Source organism: Anopheles nili, chromosome 2, assembly GCF_943737925.1.
Source record: "Anopheles nili chromosome 2, idAnoNiliSN_F5_01, whole genome shotgun sequence".
Taxonomy (NCBI): Eukaryota; Metazoa; Arthropoda; class Insecta; order Diptera; family Culicidae; genus Anopheles; species Anopheles nili.
In genome coordinates this window covers 12,424,266-12,444,218 of record NC_071291.1, presented here as the reverse complement: position 1 = coordinate 12,444,218, position 19,953 = coordinate 12,424,266, and the positions used below count along the sequence as shown (strand labels likewise).

Here is a 19,953-nt window from a genome sequence, read left to right as displayed (position 1 = left end):
CAAAACCGAACGAACTAACTTCGCTAAGATGCTCTCGACTATTTCGGTTGGCTAAAGACAATCCTCACATTTTTTTATGTATAATGCTCGATCATTATATCTGCATCTAAGAAAGGCAGAAAGATCATTGATCGCAATGCCACATGACAGACAGGGGATAATCTTTTAGGGGAAGCAATTTTATTATGTTTGCTGCACCATATGCTGTGTGGTAGCAAGGCAGCGTTTTCGCAAAAGCGCCACAGCGCCCCTAACCGTTCCACAGTGCGTATGCGCATGCCAAACACGCGGAACCCAGTAACGATAATTATGTCGCTTGCGATTAGCCGGAACCGGAGTCCGTCCTCTAGTTTGCTGCGGCACGAGGCAAGAAAGCGAAACAAGAGGTTTTCGTAGCCGCCACCTTGTCGCAAGAACGGAACTCATTCTCATTCTACCAGGGCAATGGAAGTGTCTGCCAATACGCACACAACACGGCGTGGTGTGTACCCGTCGACCTCGACGATGGCGAGACAGTAGCGACTCTCGTGTCGTCTTCTCGTTCTTCGACCAACCAACCAGGCTGAAGTTGAACTCGGCACGAACTCCACACACGCCAGCCGCCCTGCCAAACCGTCTACGCTCGATGGGAGGTGATGGTGGTGCGTACATCATCCATCACACCCTGCAAGACTATGTGTGTGACTCTTCGTTGCGGAAAGTGCATTCGCGATCGGTCGATGGGCGGGCTGCAACGCACATCTCTGGCGGGTGCAGAAAACGCATTGATGGTGTGTGCGAATGGAACTAGCGGCGGGAGCGTATTGCGGCTGGAATTATTCTATTAAAATTTACATCTCATTGAAGAAAATCACGTTGCCTTCGTGCATCCCGGGAGTTTCGCTCCCGCGATGGTGACGTATGATCTCGCGTCGTAGGACCACGACAGACTCGCCAATTTTCATTAGCAACGCCATGCGATGTGATGGCTGTAAAAGCGGCTCCACGTATGGTGCTGGTCCTCCAAAGGAAGGAAATACGCCTTTAGTTCTTGCCGTTGAACCATCGTCTTAGACGATCCTATCTGTGGTTGTACAAACAACATCATGCCACCAGCTGGAGGGAACATTCACCGGTTGCATGCCTTTTTGTTGTTGTTGTTGTGTACTCCTTTACCCCCGCGAGCATGCTTGAGATGGGCAGACATTTGTCGTAAGGCTTACTTTGAAGCGGACGCACAGAAAGAAAGAAGGGCTTTTGATTTTATACGTCTGGGCTGCGCAGACGTTGTAAAAATAAGTTTTGCCTCGTTCTGGTTGCCCCGTCGCCAGCTAAAATGCTAAGTCGATTTTGGTTTTTATTACAGACACAAAAAAAATCCCGTTTGCCGCTAGTGTAGAGTGAGCGAGCATGCGCGATCAAAATGCGACGCCTTTGCATGGATATTTCCCATTACGAACGAAACACGTTACTTACTTACCAGCCTCTTATCCCTGATTTGAGTTGTGTAGCAGTGAAAAAGAAAGTAAGAGTGGGCCCCCAAACGCTATGAGTCAGCGGTCGTTTTTCTTCCGAAATACCAGTAATAAACCTTCCTGCACACATTCATATTGTAAGCCGATGCAGGTCGGGCATTGCGAGCGGAAAAGACGCTCACTGGTATGCTGGTGAATCATCCATGAAAAAGCCCACAGCGTTACTCCTAACGCCTAAAGGTGTATGATATCAACTGGGTTGATATCTATAGAGCCATTGTGTTGCAGACAAGGAAGATTAAGAATTATGCAATGACTAATACCACAAGCAAACACCGAGATTGGTGATTCTTGCTTTTCACAGAGTAAGTGATCGGAACAAGCCACTCGATGTAATAAAATTACCTTGAAGAGTTAAAAGGATACTCTAGAATCCCTGGCCTATTGTAACGAAAATATTAAGAGGTTTATTACTTTTTTCATTTCTCGGAAAGTTAGATTCAACACATCGTTTTACATACTGCATTCCATCGAACATTTGTGTTCGCTCCGGAACGCAACAACCCACATTCCTCTGTATTCTATACACCTTTGTATGCTGACGAAATAGTGAAGAATAATTTCCTTTAATTTGCCCATTCAAATGTTCGTGTCATTTTGATTATATGGCATACGGTTGGAAACGGTGGTCTAAAATTTCACGCCCAATGGTAACAATAATCATGACACATACAACACTGGTGGCGTCTCTCTCTCTCTCTCTTCGCAAACAGTGTCGATCACGATCTTCTTGTGTCTCTTTGTCTATCAAAACTATTACGACACCCTTGTAAAAAACTTCTGCTAGTAGGGAAGGAATGGATCTTAGTCGAAGGTAGACTTGATGATGGGGTAAATTAAATTGACCTTATGCTGGTCTCCCTCCATCAACCTCCATAACGAAATCCAACACACATACATTTCCCGATTACATGGGACGCTGGTGAAAAAAAAAAACAACCGATCGTGGTTGGAATCACAGCGATTGTTTCTGATGACCTCGCGGAAGAAGCACCTGATGGTCTGAGGAAGTTCATCGTTTACAACGGAGGCTGGAAAACTCTGGTGCTCCGAATGGGTGAGAATAAAATTAGAACGTTAGTTTCTGGCATTCGGCTGTACAATCTTTCTCCCCTCTCTCGGCACAATATATGTTGCACGTTTCAACAAATCCTTCGAGACACGATAAAAAAGCATGTGTAAAAAGTGGTTGCGCCAGGATTGGCAGTACCAGTTTGATTGAAAAACTTCACTTTTCGCAATAAATAATATCAAGATTTGTCAGCACATGGTCCTGACATTTTATCAGCTGTAAAAGAGTCTGCATTTTATCGACTGTTATCTGATAACAATGGTACAGCACAGGAACAGAAGTGAAGTATCTGTTCACACACCACTCCATCCACGCGAAGGGTTCCTAACACCGAATAATGGCGTAAAGGTGACCTACAACAAACCCATCGCCTTGCATGGGTGGTTGTTATGAAGCGCACACACTCCCGTTTAGCGCACGCTACTTCCGGTTTTATCTTATCAAGAGTGTGACACGAGCTCTCGCTACATAAAGCGATATTGATGTGCCGTTTCAATAATGGTGCAGTGGTGTTTTCCGGGTGCCTGCCAAAAACAGATTATAGTCAACAATTATCAATGGTAAAGTAGTGTATATACTAATAGCAATAAGCCTAAGGAAATTTGTTGAAGCAGACCGTGCAGATGCTTTAACATACCGTAGTATATTCGTGGCCGTTATAGCTGTAAAGAATCTACTGCACAAACAGAAAAGTGCCTGCTATCGTGCTAGGAAAAGGGTGGTATAAAAGCAAACGAAAATAGGTAGTGATACTACTTCTGCGCCTTCATGTTTGTTTTGAATCATTTTGAAGGGTATGAGAAACACATGAATCGATCGCGTATGCATGCAATGCTTACAAGTGAGGAATGAGGAACCAGAAAAACCTGCGCCACAACAACGCGTCAAGTTGAACATGTTTCGCATAAAAAAACACACAAAATTACATGGCGCTTTAAGTTCAGTTATATGAAAGCCTTCCGCGCATCGCCACAGCAATGGACGTTTTGAACACTTGCAGCCAAATTCAAACGAGCCCTGAGATATTGTAATGTAATAGTACACAAGTTATACTCTCGTATAACCTCGTGCATAACAGTGTATTGCATATGTCATTCAATCCAATGCGATGATTGCAATAACTGGCACAAAAACGCCATTGGCTGGAACGAGAAGACCCGAATTAGTAAATGACTGAAAATCCGCTTACGGCATCATGTAGGATGGCCACTAGAATGTTAGCATGTTAGTATGTTTACGCCAAGAAACTGGGGGCACGTATGTTATGTATTTTGATGAAGAAAATGTATTCCGTCAGCGTACCGTGGAACAATCCCGAGCCATATTAAGGTTTTGACGACCAGAACACCCAAAACGTTGGTGACTGTTGTGCTAGAAACACGCGGAATCAATGATTAAGCAACAGAATTTAAGGAAAAATGCCTATTAGGAGGTGTATGCCTGAGTATTGTAAATAAAAGTTAGAGAGAGAGCAAATAGAGTCAGATATAAAGTTTATTTGTATGCAATATTGAAAAGAACGAAATATCAGCAAGCACTGCAAATAGTTTGTTAATGTAAATAGATGAAAAAAAGGAAAACAAACCATCACAACCAATAGGGAAATATGCACTACGGTTACTACTTTAAAGCTTGCTTTTTAATTGAAAATATTCAAAGAAACATTCTAAAACTGGCAATCGCTTTTGATCGCTTTTTTCTTTTAAAACATGTATTATTTTACGTATTACGTGCTTATGAATTATGTCTATCTGAGAATGAAGAACCAAAAGTGTACGAAAGCTTGGCATGGCCTATATAAGCATGGTGCATCGACGAAGCACAACGTTCCGTGTCTATCACGAGTGCAAACGGCATTTAAAATAAGTGACTAAAACACTTTTTACTATTTCGCTGGGAGATGAAACGTTTTATACCATATTTCTTTGATAGACGATCGGTATTAAATGAAACATACATACCATGCACTGCACAACCGTTCTGGTAAAAACTGCATTCGATCATTATGTTGGTCAAAAACAGGAAATATTTGTAGAAAAATATGATCAAATATGTTTACATTTAGAATAAAGTTTGTGATAGTATGACACGTGTTTTTTTTAATATTCTATTCTTCATCCGAAAAAATTCAAATTATGCGATACTGCGACGACAATATGAAGGAGGCGGAGGATAACTATTTCGACTGGCAAATGTGTTCAAAAAATATCCCATTAGCTTTAAAGTTTCAATAGAGACTTTTAATCAATGTTTTATTGTCCTTACTTTCCTTGACAAATGCTGAATAATGTTGCTTGAAGCTAAACATATTTACCCATTTACAACCATACATCTTCACGATATTTGCCTTCCTTTTTTAGTTGGGCGACGAACGTTTTGATATCTTCCTTGTCTTCTGCCCCGGGTTCTTCTGCGAGTATATCGATGATCGTGTCTGTTATTTGTGGCAACAGTACTTTAGAATCACCACACACGTAAAACAATCCTAGTGGATGTTTTATGTTGTTAATAATTGTGTTTTTGTTTTCTCGCATGTGACTTTGCACGTATTTATGTGATGTGTTTTCGTCTCGTGAAAATGCCTCATGGCAAGCATCAAGACTGCCTTCCTGTAAGTGCTCAGCTATTTCTTCCTTACATAGATAGCTGCGCTCTCGATATCGGAAACCGGCGAAAAGCTCCGCTCGGCCAACTGTCTCTCCTTTTGCTAACGCTTTTGAGCGTTGCTCGAGAAAGGCGAGATACGGAGATATCCCCGTACCGGTCCCAACCATTATTATGTTTCGCATTATATCACTGTCTTTATACGTGAAAGCACTGCTTTGGCGAAAACAGAAATACACTGTGGCGCCTTTTTCTAATCCTTGAAGAAACGTAGTTGTGATTCCTGGATTCTGCTTATCGTGCGAGAAAAGAAACCGCACGACAGGATTTGTGTCCTCGTGGTATACATTAGCTATCGAGTACGGCCGAGGCATTAATCGTGGAAGATGCTCTATTAACAGTGTGGTGTTAGGTTTACACGACGGTACCAACTGAAGTAACGAGATCAATCCTTTGCCTTGTTGTAGCACGACTCTCTCGTATGCTGAGTTTCCTTCCTTCGAGCAGAGGACCTCCAGAAACCGACGATCCTGAGGCTCGGTCGCACAAGGCACCAATGCACGAATAAATAGCTAAAGTGGGGAAAAATTGAAATGTTTTTACATTGTTAGATTCAATTTATGATAAGTATTGTAGTACCTTTTTCGGTATGGCTCGGAGATCAAGACATTCCTTGAATAGTCGTCGGAAACTGATCAGTTCCGGCACAAACGTTGGAAGTTTTGCCCCCTTCTTTGCTGTGCCCGTGGAAATGCCCACTTTCCATGTAATGTCTGCTTGGGAGAGTAAATTCAAGTGTTCCAGAATGTACAGCACATCACTGTCAATATTATTAGATAGAATTCCTATCGTGTCTCCTGGCCAATAATGGTGAGCTGCGTCTTGATGTTGGATCAATTTAACATCGTGCACTGTTTTTACATCCTTGCCTTCAGCGACAGTTGTGTTGTGGGACAGGAACGCTTGTAAAACTTCCGTTGCAGCGAACGGTTGGGTGAGACTTGCTTGAAGATGCGACACCGGTAATTCGACGTCCTTTTTTGAATGAAATTAAGCGTATTAAAAAAAACTCACCCGAATGTATTACTTCGTTTATACTTACGTCGGCTTTTTCTAAGGAGATGTAACTGTGCGGTAAAGCTGGTAAAGTTAACAATTTATCTTTAAAATCGGCTAGGACGTCTGTGCTCATGGTTGCAGTTTAGCGAATCGCGGGCAAATAAGAAACATATACAAGACCCGATGTAAACAACATACCATGTGCTGACTTTCAAAACAAGAAGTGTTGCCAGTAAAACCCATTTGTTGTCTATTCATAATTACATTATTCATCTGAAATATGGAGCAATAGGAGTCTATAAACTCAAAGAAGTTATCATGTCATAACTTAAAAACCTAATCAAATGCTTTTTAGGTAGCTCTCATGTTTTTTTAAACGAGAAATCAACATTATGTTTTTTTAACACCCTAGTGCTGGCTACAATGAAGGAATTATGAACGATTGTCATCGAAGTGCAGCAGATCAGTTGACAGCTACTTTTCCTAGCATGCGGTACCGCCGTGTTTTGATCATTGTTCGTACAACATAACGGAGTTTTTCGTGCATTTGGATAAAGAAAACACGTTTTTCATATAAAACTGTAGTACAAGTGTGTAACAAAATGGTGCAATTTGGTCCAAAGCACCGTAAGATTCCTGTACCGCAGCGGCATGGTGTGCGTGATCCTCTCAAACATCTTGCCAAAAAAGAAGCCGCGTGAGTATATCAGTGTAGAAATGGATGCAGTTGACAACAACATTTCATGTTTTTTCTTCTTTCCGTTACAGAGTTAAAGATAAAATAAATAACCCGCCAAAGGAGCACGATGTACAAGAAGTATCGAATCGCTTTAAGCGGTTTGTGCAACTCGCGGCAGAGGCAGGCAAGCCCCGAAAAAAAGTGCCACGAAAAAAGCGAAAGTCTAATATTCAAATCGGTAATACGGTGCTGCAACGGCAACCGATGGAATCGGAGGAATCGTTCCTTGATCGTGCTGCTAGAGTGCAGGAAGATCGCGAGACGGAAGCAGAGTTTGGGCCCAAATTTGGTGTAGAAGTCGAACGAGATGAGAGAACGGGCGCTATCCGTATCATAAAACGCAAGGGAATCGAAGTGGATGGTATGCTGAAAAAAATCAGTGACGACAAATTTGGAAAATCGGACAAATGTAAAGCGAAAGCAGCAGAAGCAGTCAAAGCTAAGAAAGCAATGTTGGAGGAAAAGAAACTGAAAAAGCAAAAGGTCAAAGAATTGCAGCGTGAAGAGGAAGATTTTTTGCTAAAAGAGTACCAATATGAACGAGTGCCCTTTGGGGAGGTGGTAAAAGAACCCCCAACGCTGCATACGTTGCCGCGACGAGCAAACAGAGAAGGTGTGGCACGGGTATGTATAACGGTTCTGTGAGATCACAGTCCAGATCGTGAGATCAAATTTAAAGTGCAGGATAAACAATCAATGTTTCTGTTTTTACAGCCTGGAAGTAAGAGCTTATTGTTGAGTTCAATGCTGCAAACAAAACCAGCTAACGAAGAAGAACCGGCTCCGAAAAAATCGTCAAAGAAAGAAGCAAAACAGCCGAAAGTAGATCTGAAAGGAAAACGAAAAAAGCTGCCAATGGCAACACGCTTGAAGATTGAACGTGAACAGCAAAGTGTGATTGAAATGTACCGCAAAATGAAGAAGAAGTCCAGGACATAGTTTAACGCTTGGATACTGACAATCGCTGCTGGCAATTATTCAGGTACGTCGTTTTTTTCTTAATCTAATAATAAGAGATGAAAACCATCTTTTTGTTCGTGTAGAGGAAATAGCAATACGTCCGAATTTGTTTATTAAAATCTAGCCGACCTCAGCTATAAATATAATTTCTTCTTTCACAATCGTTAAGCTGGCTCCCTATCAGTATCGTATCATAGAATAATACAGGTATTTGCCCGTCTTTCTGTACTCTGTCAGTAGGTCGGCGGCCTCACTTTTTAGTATTCCTTTTACTTTGCTCATACACGTCACTATGGTGTCTTGAATGCGGGGCAGCATTGTGCGCCCTTCGCCACAGAGGTATAGCTTGGTAGAATCATCGAGCAGCAGCTCCACAAGTTCTTCCTTTTTGTCCTCGATTATGTCCTGGACGTATTTGTACTGACTGCCTGCGTCGCGAGAAAAAGCCACGTGCAATTTATCCAGTACCCCGCCTTGCATATAACCCTTCAGCTCATCCTCGTACAGATAGTTGCGGTTTCGGTACCGACAGCTGGTAAACAGCCAGGCTGATCCCATTTTTATCTTCCGATTAGAAGCCTTCGCGTGCTTACGATACTCAAGAAAACCCAGATACGGAGTTACACCGGTACCGGGACCGATCATAATGATGTTCTTGTCGAGATCCTCTTCGCGGTAGTGAAAGACCGGTTTTAGTTGTCGCAGGTAGACGTACAAGTGCTTGTCCCATTTGCCCGGATGAAGCAGCTTGCTTTCAAGCATATGCGTCGTAATACCGACCTTCCCATCGTTAAGCATGGCGAAAGCAATGCGAATGTGATTCTCGCGGCCGTAGCTCGCGATCGAGTAGGGTCTAGCTTGCAAGCGTGGGAAGTGCTCAATTAGCATGGCCAACGGTGGTCTGCAAGATGTTACAAATTTGAGCATCTGCAAAAAGTTCATCTCGTTCTTCAGGATTAGCTCATTGTAGAGGTTCGACCCTTCTTTCGAAGCCAAGATTTCAAGCAAACGCTTTTCGCATTCGTCGCTCGTATAGCTGGCCATGGCCTGTAACAGTCCCTTGCGTGGAGTGATTCGAATATCCAAACACTCAGATAGCAGCCGACGGGGGGTCACAAACTTAGGAACGTAGTGCGGAAGTTCCGGATTTTTCTTCTTCACGGGTTTTGCAAGCCGCACCTCAAACGTTTGGTCGGCCGACTCCAGCAGGTGCATTCGATCGAGGACGTAATCCACCTCACTGCTCAGATTATACGTCAGAATGCCGATTGCGTCACCAGGAAAGTACTCCTCTTCCATGTTCTAGAAAAGATACATTCAGTTAGCAGATGTTTGAGCAGATATAAACGGCATGTCTCACCGGTGGAAGCTTTATGGATGCTTCGTACACGGTTTTCACATCATCTCCTTCCGCCAGGACGCGATAGTGTAGGATGCTAGTTTTGTACACGTTACTGGAACCAAACGGTTGCCGGGTGATGCTTTGCAAATGATCCGGGGGCTATGGGAACGCATGTCATTGGTTGATGAACTCTAAATAGGAAACTGTAACTCCCACTTGCTACTTACCACTTGTCCATTTTCGGAAAGATTCGTCTCTATGAAGGATGCCGGTAGCTTGCTCAGGGTCAGAGCCGTAGCTTTGAACTGTTCTATAACATTCATGTTTGTTGAAAGGCTGATGACGGATGCAGTTTTTGTACTGAGACACTCTGGTATCTCAAACCGGAAGTCTTCTAGACAGTGAAAATCAACTACTTAGCACATGAAACTTGTAAAGCATATGCCAATTCGTTCTAATTTTAGTTATTGTTCAGCATCAAAAAGTAACCTAACAATTCACTCGTTCTAAGATCTTATATACGCCTGCTGACCGCACATCGGTTATTATCCTACGTAAAGAAATAGGCTATGTTGTACTGTTGAATTTTAATTTCTTTTGCCTCTTTCTATTGACGTATGCCGTCAGCTAAGCCGACATCATTCCAAACGCATTAGCATCGAATATATTTTCACTTATAACCAATTCTCATGGGTTTTTGATGTTAAACACACGAGTTTAAGGCGAGCTTCACTTGCAACACAATATCGCAAATCACGTTTGCTTAAACATTCTGCTAATGTGTAAAGGTAAACTGAATTCTCAACCACCGACCATGGTTCAGTAGTGCGCGTCCGCTTTTCGATGTTTTTCCTTTGTTTTTGATTGTTCGATGAAATATTCGTAGCTGTCAAAATATTGGCGATGTTTATGAACATCTGTCCTTTAATTTTTCAAGCACGTTTGATCATATCTACAAGAAAATCGGGCAATAATATGTTTAAACATTTTTTTTATGACTGGTCCTTTCAAATAAGATTATTGAATTGTATGACACCAGACACCCAAGCTAAAAAATATCTTGTAAACCTAGAAACTCAAAAACTTCCAATTCTGTTAGTGAATAATCTGCCTATGTGTATTCTGTTACAAATGCGCCTGCAAGGTATGCAATATTGTAACATGATCTCATTTTCACCATCTAATTCTATATTCATTTTAAGGGTTTCAAAATTTTGTGAATCTATTTAGTACATATTTTTTTCAAAATATTTTCCGATGAGTGAACAATTTGTTTAAAAAAGTACTCAAAAGATATTTGAACTTAAAGCTGCTTTAAAAAGTGTTTTAAATATTACTTCAAGCAATGATCGTAGATATGTGCTGAACAATCCTATTTTACGTCACAGAACATGCAGTATATTAATGCCTAGTCACAATCGTTAATTTCATCATTGGCATCTGATGGACATTATGGAATTCACGTTCATAATAGCCGAAACCAGGCGAAAGATGGAAGTTTATCGAACCATCAGGAGAATCCACCGCTCCCCGTCCAACATGCCGGGCGGAATTGCGCAAAAAAACTTATCAAATCAATCAACCCACAAGCGATCGCATCTCGGTTCGATTGATTCGCTTACAGCTGCCGGTGCCGATCGCTGCGGAAGCTAATTTCATTTACATTTCTTAAGCGAAATAAAAAAAAAGAAACACCCAAACACGTACCCACGTCCATTTGGCTGTGGGCGCACGTGCCAACACGTGGGAAGCATAACGGCGCAAGAGTGAAAATGAAATCATTGCCAATTATCTAATTGCTTTGTCGAAGATGCACGGGTGGATGCGCGGTGAAGCTGATCTGGTGGCATGTGCGGTCACTTGGAGATCGGGTTAATATTGATGAAACGCCCAGTGATAGTCCTCATGATTGATGCTCACGGTGGGTGAGAAAAATGATTGGAAAATTCATGCCCTACCCGCGTGAAATGGTCAATGGAAATTATAAAGAAAGGTCCACCGTTGCGTCGTTATTCAAGAAACAGCCCTTAGCGGTTGTAAGAGGCAAGAGATGCCACGCTTGGTTGGGTTTGCTTCATAAACACACGGGAAAAGTAGTCCGAAGAATGGAAAATTACCGATACAACAAACGGGTGAGCAATGCGATGTTCCGGTGATGATGGGCCAGCATCGCATATTAATGCGTCGGCCGATGTAACCGATGTAACCAAGCGCCTAACTCAAGCGACGTCAACGGCTTAACACTATTCATAAGGGCTCCACGAAGTTTTTTTTTTGGGGAAAGCCAAATACTCAACATTGAAGCGGAACAACATTGGACATAAATTCGGAGTCGAGAACAGAGATCCCTTAAACCGATCTATCCCTTACCGAGTTACTCTTTCAATTAATGTTTGTTTTCCTCGTGTTGTTTGTCTTTCTTTACAGGCATGGAACGCGCTATAGTATTTTACCCGCACATCGTTACCGGTTTCTTCATTGCGCAATCGCAACGTGTCCGTGCAATTTTCTTCCCCGGTGAGTTTTAAACGCACTAATCAAGGAGCGCTAGAAGAACGGAGAAACCAGCCGGGTGCCGAAATAGTGAAATAGTTGAAGGAATAATTAAATCGACACACAAAACGCGAACATCACGCACGGGTTAGTAGTGGCATAATGTTAAGCACACGCTTTGTGGAAAGGTGCAGGAAGAAAAAGGGCGATCTACCGTTACACCGGCTGGCAGGAAGCGAAAGCCCTCCTTTAGACACGTGTTGGATACGAAATAATAGAGCTAATTTATCAGAATTAGTTAGGATCATTGGCGGAATGGAGATATCCCTTTGTTACATACAACGATCGCAGACAAATGAAAGCGATACGTTTCGAAAACGCACCAGTCAGGCCAAATGGACCCAATTGATGGTGCAACACCGTCCATTCTATCCAAGCTGCATAGAACGCTTTCCGTCATAATTTTACCGTGCCATGTCGAAAGCTCCAGGCACGTGCTTTAAAGCCGCATGATCGACGACGAAAATGGAGCTGAAATTGAACCAAAAAATATGTCACAATACCGCTAGTAGATTGGGGCTTCAGAACGGAACGATTTCCACGGCAACGTGGATGAATTTCCCCAACGCGAATTGGTTTGAAAAAAAAAAAGCGTAGCTCTCGATCGAACGTTCGATAAGATCAACGGCAGGAACCAACCGTCGGGAGCATAATTGAGCTCGTGGCCAAAGTGCGGCTCATTCGAAGAGGCCAGATTACGAAACTCATCTTAAACCACGCGCACCATCAATCAGTACCTTTCCCCCGATAAGCGTTTAGTGCGTATTAACGGGCCACCTCGAGAGCCCTCCTTTTGCTGTCTCCGGCGTTTGTGTGCCCGATTGTCTTGATGGCCCATCAGGAGCATCTGGCCGTGGCTTTCGTTGCTGAAAAGACCGGAACCGATTGGGAGATAGTTGGATACACGCCAAAAGGGTAGCAGATTTCCCGCGCGTGTCGCGTCGATCACTTCTCGGATCTCTCTCTCTCTCGTGCGGTGGTTAAGCGCCACATGCAGATGAACATTAGGTAGCATTCGGCGGCATTACGCAATAGGAGGCCGTTGAATTGGCGGATGAAGTGGCGGGATCCGGGAGGATAAGTCCGAGCCCTCATGTAACCCTTCCCGATCGTGTGCCGTTTTTCTCGCCCCCCCCTGCTTGCGAGAGGACAGGAGAAGGAAAAAGGGGGCAAACCGTGCCGTGGGAGGGGAGATTTGTTTTCGCTTTTTTCTCGCCCGAAACGGACACGAGAGGGCCTGCGATAAGATTCCGGGTGGTGCTTTTTTTTTTCATTCATCTGACGCTCCTCTTTTTCCAGCTCTCCATCCATGTTGAAAGCTTCCTTGTCTTTTCTTTACGTTCCTTTTTTCCCTTCTTTTCTTTTTTTTTGCAGGGCATCTCTAATCGCAGCGGCCAAGATTGAAGCAGCGCCACGCCACTTTTGGATGTGCAACACCCGAAACAAACAAAAAAACCCAACCTGCCCGCTTGGTTGGACTTCCGGGCAGTGGAAAAGCGTTGCGCGCGTAGCAGAAAAATAGCCAACCCACAATCCCCAATCTTATCACAGTCCGCTTACCAGTAGAGAGTGGGTTGGGGTCCGGAGGGAGCGGAACTACACCACAATTGCAGCAAAACAAACCAACCCCAAAACCACACCAAAAAGCAGAAGGAGAGTGAAACGAACAGAAAGGAAACGCAACTCGACGCATGGATTGTGTGCCATTGCCTTTCAATTGCCGGTTCAAATGCCTCCTCCTCCATGGCGAGAAGGGGCATGCCGGAAGCGTGAAGGCACAAAAAGGGTTCAACAGGCGCCACCGGTTGCCTCCTTGTCCGGTCGAGTGGAGGGCATCTTTTTTTTTATTTCGTTCGCAAAACACACGCGCGAACGCAAACGACGGTATTGCGAATTATGATTGTATGGCTTTATAATAAAGAGCACCCGAAGAAAACAGCTCACACGCGAAAGAAAGATACAAAACATGTACACGGCGCTAGAAGAAAAAGGAAACATGTACACGAATATCTCCCCCCCCCATCGTTTTTTAATCCCTCCTACAACGGTATTTAATAAATGGCATGCGAAAAAAAAAACATCGAACCACCTACACCGCGTTAAGAACGGCGTTTTAATACGAGAAAGAAAATGGTGTCCGCTAGAACACGCCCACCACCCACGGGGGCTTATCTGTTATCTCGCTCGGCCATCTCGGCCTGGTTGCGACCTCCTAATCGCATGCTCTCCCGTTACTTACGTGTGTATTTTTCGACCACCGACGGGTTCGGCTTCGGGAACCCGAACGCGCGCTCGTGCCCCCGAAGTGCCGTCTACCTGCTGCGCGCATGCTCTCCTGGTAGTTAAGTCCGGTTTTGGGACAAAATTGTGATTTCGCGCGATCGAAATCGGAGCGACATTTGGACGAAACTTGACCAGCTGGTATCAGGAGCGCATGCGACCAGGAGGATGCTGCTCGCGAGCGCACTGGTGCGAGCGAGAGCGTGACCTTCGGAAGGGATGTTACCGTTCTTTCTTTCATCAGCGCGGTGGTTTTTGTTGTGTCGCATTCGCACGCGCGTATACATTTCTTTCGGGAGTGTGAGACGGCGCATATTTGCGGGCTTATGTGCTGCTGCTGCTGCTGCTGCTGGTGGTGATGCGTGGTAATCCGATCGAAGTAAACAAAGGAGCACATGGGGGAGATTTGTGATATAGCGGTAACGGGTTTTTTTTATTGCATCCATTTTTTTTTGCGGGACATCTTCGTTCAATGGCGGATACATTAGACCAATCCGTGTGCCGTTCGTTCGATGCAATTGATTCTTTTTTCGGAAATTAACACCAAACGACGTGTGCCCCGTTATTCGCGGGCCCTGTGGGACATTAGAAACAAACAAGAAAAAAAACGCACATCTACACACACACGCCACACGTGGCTTTTTTTTATTCCGAACAAAAATAGATAAAAAAAAACAAATCATCCATTCATGTACATTTTCCTATTTAGCAAAGCGCGTCGTTAGCAGCCCTAGGGCGGGTTGGGGTTTTTTTTTACAATTTTTGGCCCCAGTGGGGTCTTTTCGCTTTCGCTACGCCATGCATCGTCTCCCACCACCTCCCACCCCCCACCCTTCACCCCCAAAAACCCCATTGATCATTGGAAAGAGATCTCCACCACGCCGGGGGGACGATCGCACAAACAAAACCCACCACCGAAGCGAGGGGGGTTCGAACGGAAAACCCGTGGTCACTCCCCCCGCCCCCCCCCCCCTCCCCTCCCCTAGCGCATTTCCCACCCGACCCAGCTGGTGGTGCATCTATAAAAATGAGCCCGATCCGGCCCGGTAGGCAGCATTGGCGAGTCGTCGGTTCGGTTGCTTGGACCGGTTGGTTTGTGATTTCCACGAGACAAACGGCAAACGACGAACACGGTTTTACTTTCGACGGGCAGGTGGTGGTTTTTGCTTCTCCATTCTCTTCCGGTCTCTCGGAACTCTCGGTGTGCAGCGGTGTCCGTTGCGTTGCGTTGCGTGCGTGCGTTTGTGTGTGTGCAGTAGTTCCTTTTCGTGGTGTTTTGCAGCAACATCGGCAGCATCATTCGATCGGATCCAAGCAGGCGGCGACCAGCAGCAGCGAAAATTGTGCACGTGCATCAGAGATCGAAGTGTGCGCCTCGATTTTGTGTGAGAATCCAACCACAGTGGGTAGGTACACGAAGGTGGGTGGTGGGTGTCCTGTGGGGGAGAAAGCCAAAAATGGGAAACAAATTGTGTGCGTTAGTTTGTGGTTTAATGAGCGTTAAGTTACATTTTTGGCCTCCCAAAAAAAAAAAAACAGAAAGCAAAAAGCGAATCCTTTTACTCGCATTTTATCATGTTCATCAATCGGCCAAACGATGTAGATATTGATAAAAAGGCGAAACATGTGTCTAAACGTCCCAACCGGATGGCTAAATTGCGATAGTGCCGCTTGGTTTTTTTTCGCTAATCTACACAAACGCGAATGCGGCGAATTGGCCGGCTTTAAGAGGATGGGTTGGGTTTTTCCGGCGTTGAGTCTCACTTTCAGTTAGCTTATCGAATATCGGCTGTTTTTCACTCGCTATCTCTCGGATCAATTTTCACTTCCTCCGCTTCGGCGTGTGTGTGTGTGTGTGTGCCGGAAAATCGCCAAAACGCCCCCTTTGAGGCGCTTTTTCGTAACCCCCCCCCGCCTTGTGAATGAGATGCTTTTCCGAGTGTTTGGTTCGGTCTTCCTTCCGAATGCACATGAGGGGCGCCCCATGCGTGCATTATGCAACCGGCACGTTCCACACACACGCACATGCACGCAAACGACGCTTTCCACGCGGAACATGAATCAATCAAAGCCGGCGAAAAATGACCGAGGGGGTTTTCTTTCTGGCGCTTCGTTCGCCAACCGGGAAATGATGGAAATGGACTAAGCAACGAAGCCAAAAACCCCATAAACACACACACACGCATGTATCGGGTGATATATAGCACAATTTGTGAGCAGGGTCTTCTCCATGGTAATAGTTATTAGAAAAAAAATCCACCTAAAGTGCCGGGAACACTCAGGTCAGGGAGCAGTTTGTGGGTTCCATTTCTCAAAGGGGGTGAATTTTGGAAAAAAAAGATGAGAAAGGGTGTTGAGGGTACACGTGAAGTGGAGGAAGTGTTTGGGTGGTGAAAGTGCGAAAGTCGCATTGCGGTTCCGGTGTGAGAGAAAGATCAGGGTTCAGGGCAGGCGGTGAGGAAGGATGGGGAAAGGGCATTTGACTAATAACTTTGGGAGTAGCACCCCTTCCACCCCCTCCCCCCACACACATACAAAGCAATCTCTCTAAACACTCCTCTCGACAGCAAACATCGAAATAGCGAGGAGTGGCGAGCATCATTTTTTTTTTTTTGCATTCAAATGCTTTGTTTTTCTTCCCGCGCTCTTCGCACCACCTCTCTTCTCTCCGTTCTCACCCTGTGGTCACGGGGAAAAGGGGGGTCTCTGGGAGCAAAAAGGGGCGGGGGGGATGAGGATTTCCCAAGATGCAGCTCCCAAAAGCCGGGGGAGTTCGAATCGAATCCGAAACCGAATCGAAACTTCTCCACTCCGACACAGAAAAAGGGCCCCCCAACAAATTGATTTCTTCTGCAACACCTTTAGGGTCCCCCCCCCCTCGCGCCCAAAGACCCCTTCTTCCACCCCCCTTTTGAATTTTCCTCCCCTCGTGCGTGTTGCAGATTTCACGGATTTGGTCACGGAGTCGCTGAAACGACGTCGTTTCAGTCCCAGGTTGAGGTTTTTTGGGGTGTTTTATTTTTCTCCCCCCCCCCTTTTTCGGGTTTTTGGGAGAGAGCTTTCTTCCTCTTCCATTCAGCATCCCCCCCCCTCCCCTCCCGTCATTCGATCAATCGATCGGTTATCGAACGAACGGTCGGTGTCTAATATATGTAACCAATTTTACTGCACCGCGCACGGGGGGGGTTGTGTTACGAAAGCCAGCCAAAAAACCGGGTTGTTTTTGTCTGGTGGTGTGCGATCTCCCTTCTTCATCAACCTTTGTTGCCTTTTGTTGTGGCCCGTTTTTTTTCTTCTTCTTCTTGCTCCTCTTGTTGCCGTTGTTGGCAAAACCACCCAACCGATAGGCGATGAACCGCGCGCGAACAGACGATGATAATTTAATTGCCAACACTCCCGGGCGGGCGCCTTTTTCTTCGCTCGATCGCCAACAAATCGTCTCCGCTTTCGATTACGCGGACGGTTGGGTTTTTAGGGTGTCCCCTCCTCCGTGCAATTAGCGAATGCTTTTCCGCGTGAGTGGTTGGCGTGTGTGTGTGTGTGTGTGTGTTTAATGTCACCAGAGTACTTCCGGACTGGTGGAACCGCGAATAAAACGTGCAAAGAGGCGAGAAAGTTCGCCGCAAGGGGATAATTGATGATGGAATTGCTCTTAAAAGTACGCGCCGGTTGGATTGGCGCATTCTCTCTCACTCACTCGCTCTCTCTCTCTTCTTTTTCGCAACCCCCAGCTGCCGTTCAAGTTCAAAGGCACCGTTAGCATTGGAAAATTGTGGCCTCGTCTTTTGGGAGGCTTTTCCATGTGACACGCGCAGCAATGGGTTGCTTTGATTGAACGCTCTTTTTTTTCTTTAAAGCTTTGAAAACCTTTACGACCGATCATCAAAGTAACCGTGGGGTATTTTTAAGCCTGGCTGGAGGATTGGTTGCTTCGATGTAGGAAGTGGGCTTTTGTGGATATTTTTTCACACCTTTAGGAAGACTTTTTAATGACCCTCGAGACATTCCCAAATGCATCACAGGCTTTCCAAGGAAATCCGGACATAGAATAACGGACGCGCGTGAAAAATGACACCGCTTCCTTGGCATTGGCTCCGGGATTAAAAAACGTGTGCAAAAGACGAAAAAAAAACGGGCGGATTTATCGTCATCGTCTTGCGCAGCCCCGGTGGTTTTGGAAAGTAAGAGTTGCACCATTGCGCAATGTCGGTCCGATTACCCAGCGCGCGCACAGGCACACACACACACACACACACGGTTTCGCGATCACGCAAATAACGAGTTCCGATTTGCGCTCCCTTTCTCACTGTGCCCCATCTCTTTCTCGCTCTTTTTCTCCTCTGCAACAGGAGCTCCATTTAAACGAGACAGAGGTTTGAGGATGAAGTCTTTTAACATCGCCACGGGACTTTTGCTGTGCGTCGTCGTCACACTCGGTAAGTGATCCCCCTCTCGCCCCCCCCTTCTTTCTCGCCACCCCTCCTCATCATATCGCCCTTTTTTTTCCTTCCCCCCAGACATCGCCACAGCTCGATCGACGATCGGTGATCGCAAGAAGGACTACGACTATGATTATGAATCGGTTGGTGGCGGTGGTGGCGGCGGTGGTGGTGGTGGAAGTGGTATCTCAAGCGGTGGATACTACAGCCCCAAATCCGGGTACAGTGCCGGCAGTGGGCTTCGCTCGATCGCGCAAGGATCCGCGGATCAAGCAAACTCAGCCGTTGCGAATCAACACGCGGCCGCGAAACAAGCCGCTTACGTGGCCCAAAACACGCTAGCTCAAGCGGCGTCCCAAGCAGCGGCAACAGCCCAAGCCGCTCTCGCCGGTAAGCACGTGTTGCTGCAGGGTCTGGAGCAGCAAAGCCTCGAAGCACACCAAGCACTCGATGCCGAAATTCAGCAGCTGCAGCAAGCAAAACGGTCAGCAAAAGCGGCCCAACATGCGGCCCAGCAAGCGCTCAACCACGTGCAGGTGTTGACGAGTGCGCTTAACAACGCGCAGGTGGCGGCAGAACACGCGCAACAAAGCGCAAGTGAGGCGGCCGCCGAGCTTGCGTCACAAACGCAAATGGTCGGTAGCGCGAAGCAGCGTGTTGAGGCGCTCGAGGAGCAGCTGAACAGTGCGCGGGTTGACTTTGAGGCGACACAGGAGGCGGCTCATAAGGCGGCTGCTTCCGCGCAGGAAGCACAAAATAATGCGGCCGAAGCGGCGGCCCATGCGGCCATTCCACTCGTGCACGTGGCCCAATCGCTTGATGGACATTCGGCGCACACGCTGCAGGCGAAAATCGGTAAGGCTGGTGGAAAATCGCACCACGTTGGGGGCTCATCGGCGGGTTCTTCGTCGGAGGATGAGATCAATAGTGGGGAGATTGAGGTCGCGGCTAATCACAATTATGGGGAGTTTAAACCGTCCCAGCAGACGTTCAGCTTCGCCGGCTACTAGTAGTTCTGGGTGGCTGGCGTTTCCTGTGTAACCCACCCCCTCCCTCGCGGGAAATTCCGCCGTCATATCCAAGCCCCCACGAGAGAGGTCTATGTTTTAGTAGAGCCACAATGCAGCAAACGAGCAAAAGTGCCACGAAAAGCAAGGGGAAAGTGAAATCGAAACGCACCTTTCGGGAAATCGAAGCCCACACACGCACACACACACACACGTGTGTGTGTCAGTCCGGAAGGTGAACGGATTTGTGGGTGCGGGAGCTTTTCCGCCACTTCGACCTACGAAGTGGAGAGCCGGTTTTTCATCGCGCTCGCGATCAACCGTGATCTTGTGGCTATGATTATGACGCGCTCGTGCTCGTTTTTCCTCTCTTCTTTTTCTCTC

The 19,953-nt window shown here is 46.0% G+C and overlaps 4 protein-coding genes across 4 annotated transcripts; 2 read left to right on the top strand and 2 right to left on the bottom strand.

Moving 5' to 3' along the window:
* Positions 1-4,904: 4,904 nt before the first annotated feature.
* On the bottom strand, positions 4,905-6,382 carry LOC128721190 (methionine synthase reductase-like). Its single transcript, XM_053814914.1, has 3 exons — positions 6,293-6,382; positions 5,830-6,225; positions 4,905-5,762 (listed from the first exon to the last, which is right to left on the bottom strand). The coding sequence occupies exons 1-3, from the start codon at positions 6,380-6,382 to the stop codon at positions 4,905-4,907; spliced, it is 1,344 nt and encodes a 447-aa protein (XP_053670889.1).
* A 430-nt stretch (positions 6,383-6,812) lies between these two features.
* Positions 6,813-13,927, top strand: LOC128731411 (coiled-coil domain-containing protein 137). Its single transcript, XM_053824531.1, has 5 exons — positions 6,813-6,946; positions 7,018-7,612; positions 7,703-7,970; positions 11,718-11,807; positions 13,218-13,927. Exons 1-3 carry the CDS (start codon positions 6,852-6,854, stop codon positions 7,925-7,927), a joined length of 915 nt encoding a protein of 304 aa, XP_053680506.1. The 5' UTR covers positions 6,813-6,851; the 3' UTR covers positions 7,928-7,970; positions 11,718-11,807; positions 13,218-13,927.
* Positions 8,037-9,613, bottom strand: LOC128731410 (methionine synthase reductase). The gene is made up of 3 exons (XM_053824530.1): positions 9,518-9,613; positions 9,309-9,449; positions 8,037-9,250 (listed from the first exon to the last, which is right to left on the bottom strand). The coding sequence occupies exons 1-3, from the start codon at positions 9,611-9,613 to the stop codon at positions 8,129-8,131; spliced, it is 1,359 nt and encodes a 452-aa protein (XP_053680505.1). The 3' UTR covers positions 8,037-8,128.
* A 4,577-nt stretch (positions 13,928-18,504) lies between the features above and the next one.
* Positions 18,505-19,572, top strand: LOC128727296 (glycine, alanine and asparagine-rich protein-like). The gene is made up of 2 exons (XM_053821228.1): positions 18,505-18,559; positions 18,641-19,572. Exons 1-2 carry the CDS (start codon positions 18,505-18,507, stop codon positions 19,570-19,572), a joined length of 987 nt encoding a protein of 328 aa, XP_053677203.1.
* Positions 19,573-19,953: the final 381 nt, after the last annotated feature.